Below are 6,000 nucleotides of genomic sequence, written 5' to 3' on the forward strand. Positions count from 1 at the left end.
TTGGGAACCTCTGCAGTAGAAGGTCCCACAGGATTGACCCTCACTTTCAAACAGGGTGCTGTGTTTATGAAGCAGTTGACATTCCAGTATTCACTGTCACATTCTCTTCTTTGCATTCTGATTTCAAACATTTGACTTTGTTCTTCTATTCTTACTTCTGCAAACACAAACACTAACAAGTCTTAATGCAGCTTCACTGTTGGAAATGCCTGTCACTCCTTGTACTTGTAACGGAACTTGTCAGCCTTGTTTACTCATGATCTAAAATTATATTCACACTCGATGCTTGAATGTTTGAATGTTTTCTTCAAATGATAAGGAACAAGAACAAAAACCATTGTTTTATCTGTAAAGTTGGTTGAAAAATGACAGCTGGAAGGCTGTAGTTGTGAAAAATCTGTCTAAACACCACCATTTTTAGAATGTTTTATTAGGGCTGTTCCTCGCAATAGGAAAATGAAGTTTCTCTTTAAATGTTCCGGCAGATCAGATGGGAACAGAAGATAAAAGCTTCTGTTATCTGTTGTTATTTGATATAAAGATATATGCTTCTTCCAGGAGCTTCTCTTGTCAACATGAATTTGACGTAGCAGGTCTGTTATCCAGCGTGGGTAAAACTTTTAGGAAATTTCACAGGATTCTCGGTTCCCCTCCCTGCTTCTCTTAATGTTTGGATTTTGTCCGTATCAAGGAGCCGACATGGAAAAATTTATGTGCCACCCTTTTCCCTCTCTGTGTTGGTTCAATGACATCTATTGTTCTATAGGTCTCGATATCAACTATAAGGTATCAATACATTGAAAAGGTACAGAGAAAATTTGCAAGGATGTTGAGGTCCTGAGTTGAATAGGTTCCGATTTTACTCCTTGGAGCATAGGAAAATGAGGGGAGATTTAAGAAAGGAATATAAAATTATGAGGAGTATAGTGCAACACACACAAAAAAAGCTGGTGGAACGCAGCAGACCAGGCAGCATCTATAGGAAGAGGTACAGTTGACGTTTCGGGCCGAGACCCTTTGTCAGGACTAACCGAAAGAAGAGATAGTAACAGATTTGAAAATAGGAGGGGGAGGGGGAGATCCAAAATGATAGGAGAAGACAGGAGGCGAGGGGTGGATCTAAGAGCCGGAAAGCTGATTGGCAAAAGGGATAGCAGACTGGAGAAGGGAGAGAATCATGGAATGGGAAGCCTAGGGAGAAAGAGAAAGGGGGAGGGGAGCCCGAAGGGTGGAGAGCAGGCAAGGAGAGAAAAAAAAGGGGGAAAAATAAAATATATATTAAATAAACAAATAAGGGATGGGGTGTGAACGGGAGGAGGGGCATTAACGGAAGTTAGAGAAGTTAATATTCATGCCATCAGGTTGGAGGCTACCCAGACGGAATATAAGCTGTTGTTCCTCTAACCTGAGTGTGGCTTCATCTTATCCCCCTCAACCCTGTCTGCTACCTCCTCTGCTCTCAGGATTCCATCAAGACCAAAACTCCCTTCATTGCATATGAACCGTGTTTTGTTTCTGACACAGTAACCAAATGCTCAGTAATACAAGCCCTCAGTAAGGCAGTTCATCTAAAGCAATTTGTTCATCTACCAGATTGTGAAATCTACAGTCTATGGATTTAATCTATCCTGGGCTCAACATATTGATGCGATCACGATGAAGGCACCACAACAGCTATACCTCATTAGGAGTTTGTGGAGATTCACTGTGTCATGGAAGACCAAAAACAGAAAGAATGACATGGTGTCGTAGAGCATAGGAACAGGCCAACCAATTTATGCTTCGATTCGTGCTCCACTGAAGCCCCAGCCTATTTCAGTGCAGAAGCTAATACTTAACCATATGGATTGACAGTCACACCACCCAGATGTGCCTGGTCAGCAGAGGTGCGCCTTATCAGGGTTTCTTTATAGCTTTGCTATGTGCACATTGAATCATTACCTCATAACACATCTCCAGGAACCCAAAGATACAGCTCAACATTATGTAGAGAAAAGGGTTCATTACTTTAAGGACAGCACAAGTAGAGTCCTAGTTCCTGTAATGGAGCACTAGCATTAACCAAGGGGTCTGTGAACCCATGTTGGAAACCCCTAGAGGAAGCAAAGAAAGCAACAAAGAGTCCTGTGAAATTTTCCATAGCATTCATCTGCACTGTCAGACAGGTCTGGATGGAAATAACAATTCTCTTTAACATCAAATGCGTGTTGACAAGAGAGTTCCAGGGTGGAATTTGGATCTTCGTATCAAACAATAGATAACAGATGATCTTATCCTCTGCTTCCATCTGAGCTGCCAGCACATTAAAGAGAGATTGTGTCCCTTAATGAAGCTTATCAAAATTTCAGCTGTAAAGACAATTTATTTTTTTTCACAGCTTCAGACTGAAGGCTGAGAGATAAGGCAACCTGAGTTAGTAAAAACTCACACCAGCAATCAAATCTGCAATAAAAAGGCTGACATTTTATCTCTCCTGCTACAAGTCTACTGTGATCCACTCAATCAGAGAGAGGGGACCCTTGGACCATAACTTTTACAGTTGTCAAACTCAAAGGATGTAAGCAGTCTGAACATTGTGCATTTTTGTGCCTGTAATTGTTCAGATCGTCTCAGAGCAGGATGTGGTTTGGGTTCGCTTGGAACGCATGAGAGTATTTCCTACCTGGTTTCTTGTCTTTAGACATCTTGTCTAATAGGGTTCTAGTTGACTGCGGAGCTGGGTGACCGTGTGTCAAATGAAAGCTCACACACAGTGCTGCTTGATCCTGTCTAGTCATCTCCTATAAAAGGCTGAAAGTATTTATACACGGGGCTATTTCTGGAGGAGCAACTTTGCGTGTGAATGCTGTTTGATGGATTTGCTGTACAGTATGGTTATTGGGTTACCATCATGAATTTTTTAATAAAATATTTTTATTAGATTTTCTCAGATGAACACACATATACAGTAATTATGCCCAGAGGAAAACATCAGACGTTGGGAATAGCAGACATTTCACTCAGATGAAAGGTCAAAGACCTAAAATGCTTTCTCCAGTGCTCTTTCTGCGTGTTTGTCTCACCCGTCAGTGCTTTCACTATTTCCAGTGTAATATCCAACTGAGGGCTCTCAGATGAGATATCAAGCTAGTCTCAGGGCTGGTATTCCTGGATGCCTTGGAGTTCTAGTTGTAATGGTTAAGATCCCATGCACGGTGGTGGAAGCAAGCTTAACAAAGAGCACAATAAAATATCATGGGAATCTTGTCAAGGAAATTCAGGGGGTCCCTCCCAGTGTATTAGCCAAATTTGCTTTGACTAACAGCAGTGAGTGGAATTTTGATGTGTACTGTTGGAGATAGATTTCATTATATACACATGACCCTGAAACAGGCGTGGATAACTTCACTGACCTCAACACTGATTTCTTTATCATAGAGTCAGAATCACAGAATGTTATAAACCAAAAACTGGCCCTTCAGCCCATCTAATCTGTGCCACACACACACACAAAATACTGGTGGAACTCAGCTAGCCAGGCAACAGCCTGCTGAAGGGTCTTGGTCTGAAACATCAACTCTGCTTTTCCCATAGATACTGCTGGGTTCCTCCAGCATCTTGTGTGTGTCGCTTGGATTTCCAGCGTCTGCAGATGTTATTATGTTTGTAATCTGTGCCAGCCTATTTTTCAGCCTAGTCCCATCTACTTTCACCCAGACCCATAGCCCCCCCATACACCTTTCATTCATGTACCTTTCCAGACTTGTCTTATATGTTGCACTTAAACCTGCAAGTATCATGGTGTAAGCAAGGAGCTTGTTCCACACTTGCACCATCTTCCGACTAAACAATTTCTCTCTCCGATTCCCCTTAAATATTTCACCTTCCACCCTAAACCTATGAACTCTCATTCTACTCTCACCCAGCTTCAGAGGGTAAAGCCTGCATACATTAACCCTATCTAGGAACTGATTCCACAACCTGGGGGCTCACTTTCAAGGACTCTACAACTCTTGTTCTCAACTAATTAATTAATTTCTTTATTTATCTATCAGTTTATTTATTTGTTTGTTTATTTATTTATTGTTGTTATTATTATTTTCCTTATTGTACTGTATTTGCAGTTTGCCTTCTTTTGCACATTAGTCGTTTGTCTATCTTGGTGTGTAGTTTTTCATAGATTCTATTACGTTTCTTTGTATCTACTGTGAATGCCCACAAGAAAACAAATCTCAGGGTAGTATATGGTGACATATACCATACATACTCCGATAATAAATTCACTTTGAACTCTCATGATGTAGTACAGAATATATTTTTCTATCTTTTTAAACTTAAGTACTTGAAGGCAAATGGGGAGACAGTCCATTGAGGTTTGCAATAACATTTACAATCGCCCAAATTCTCCCATATTAACAGTTCAGCACACCACTTGTTATCACTTGATGCCATTGGCTTGTACTTATATGGAAAATTAGGACACAGCTACTCTGTTTCCTGTCAGATAAGTCACTTTTTGTCACTTGTTTAAATTGATACTCCCCAAACTGGAAACTCAGATCCACCATCCCGCCTTCAGCTTTCTCATAAATCCATTTTTCTTAATTATGAACAACGGGATCCAAGTCTGGGGATCAATAAATCTGCTATTCCTAAAAATTGGAACATTCTTAATGCATTTGCTCAGGTGTGGATATTCATAAATGAAGTGGCTCTTAATATCATCATCCAATTTAATTAAAACATTTTGAGAAGCTTTGTTTAGACCATAAGACATAGGAGCAGAATTAGGCCATTCAGCCCATCAGGTCTGCTCAGCCATTCCATCATGGCTGATTTATAAATCCCTTTAAGCCCCATTCTCTTGCCTACTCCTCCATAACCTTTGAGGCCATGATTAGTCAAAAAGCTGTCAAACTTTGCCTTAAGTATACCTAATGGCTTAGCCTGCATGGCCATCTGCGACAATCATTTCCACAAATTCACCACCCTCTGGCTAAAAAAAATTTTTCTCATCTCTGTTCCAAATGGATGTCATTCAATTGTGAAGCTGTGACCTCTGGTCCTGGACTTTCTCACTATAGAAAACGTTCTCTCCACATCTGATCTACCAAGGCCTTTCAAAATTTGATCATTTTCAATTAGACTCCTGTCGCACCCCCCCCCCCATTCTTCCCAATTGCAGCAAGTACAGGCTCCTCATATACTAACCTTTCCATTCCTGGGATCATTCCCTGGAACCTCTTCTGGATCCTCTCCAATGCCAGCACATCTCTTCTTAGATAAAGGGCCAAAAACAACTCACAATACTCCAAGTGTGGTCTGAACAATGCCTTATAAAGCCTCAGCAACACATTCTTGTTTTTGTAATCTAGTCCTCTTAAAATAAATGCTAACATTGCATTTGCCTTCCTCACCATTAGATAAACATGCAAGTTAACTTTTAGGAAATCCACCCTGAGGACTCCCAAGACCATTTGCACCTCTGTTTTTGAATTTTATCCCCATTTCGAAAACAGTCCGCTCCTTTATTCCTTCTACTAAAGTGCATGACCATAGCTTCCCTCTGCTATGACTTTGCCCATCTCTCTAATCTGTATTAATCCTTCTGCACATATCCTGCTTCCTCAACACTACCTGGCCCTCCACCTGTCCTCATGTCATCCAGGAACTTGGCTACAAAGCCATCACTTCCTTCATCCAAATCATTGACACATAATGTGAAAAGGAGTGGACCCAATGCCAGCCACTGCTGCACACCACTAGCCAATCAGTAAAAGGCTCCCTTTATTCCCAGTCTTTGCCTTCTGTCAGTCAGCCAATGCTCTGTTCATGCTAGTATTTTTCCCGTATCACTGTAGGCTCTTATCTTGTTTGGGAGCCTCATGTGTAACACCTTATAAAAAGGCTTTCTGAAAATTCAAATAAACAACATTCACCGACTCTCCATTGTCTATCCTGCCTGTTATTTCCTCAAAGAATTCCAACAGATTTGTCTAGCAAGATTTCTCCTTTAGAAAA

General features: G+C 40.9%; 1 protein-coding gene across 2 annotated transcripts in view; it reads right to left on the minus strand.

The window, feature by feature from the left end:
- Positions 1–2,765, minus strand: part of ampd1 (adenosine monophosphate deaminase 1 (isoform M)) — a 59,611-nt gene extending 56,846 nt beyond the window's left edge. For both annotated transcript variants that reach the window (XM_063042286.1, XM_063042287.1), the window contains exon 1: positions 2,663–2,765. In XM_063042286.1, coding sequence (XP_062898356.1) covers positions 2,663–2,684 — 22 coding nt within the window. In that variant the 5' untranslated portion in view covers positions 2,685–2,765. The remainder of the gene's footprint in view (positions 1–2,662) is intronic.
- Between the last annotated feature and the right edge of the window lie 3,235 nt (positions 2,766–6,000).

This window comes from Mobula hypostoma, chromosome 3 (genome assembly GCF_963921235.1).
Source record: "Mobula hypostoma chromosome 3, sMobHyp1.1, whole genome shotgun sequence".
NCBI lineage: Eukaryota > Metazoa > Chordata > Chondrichthyes > Myliobatiformes > Myliobatidae > Mobula > Mobula hypostoma.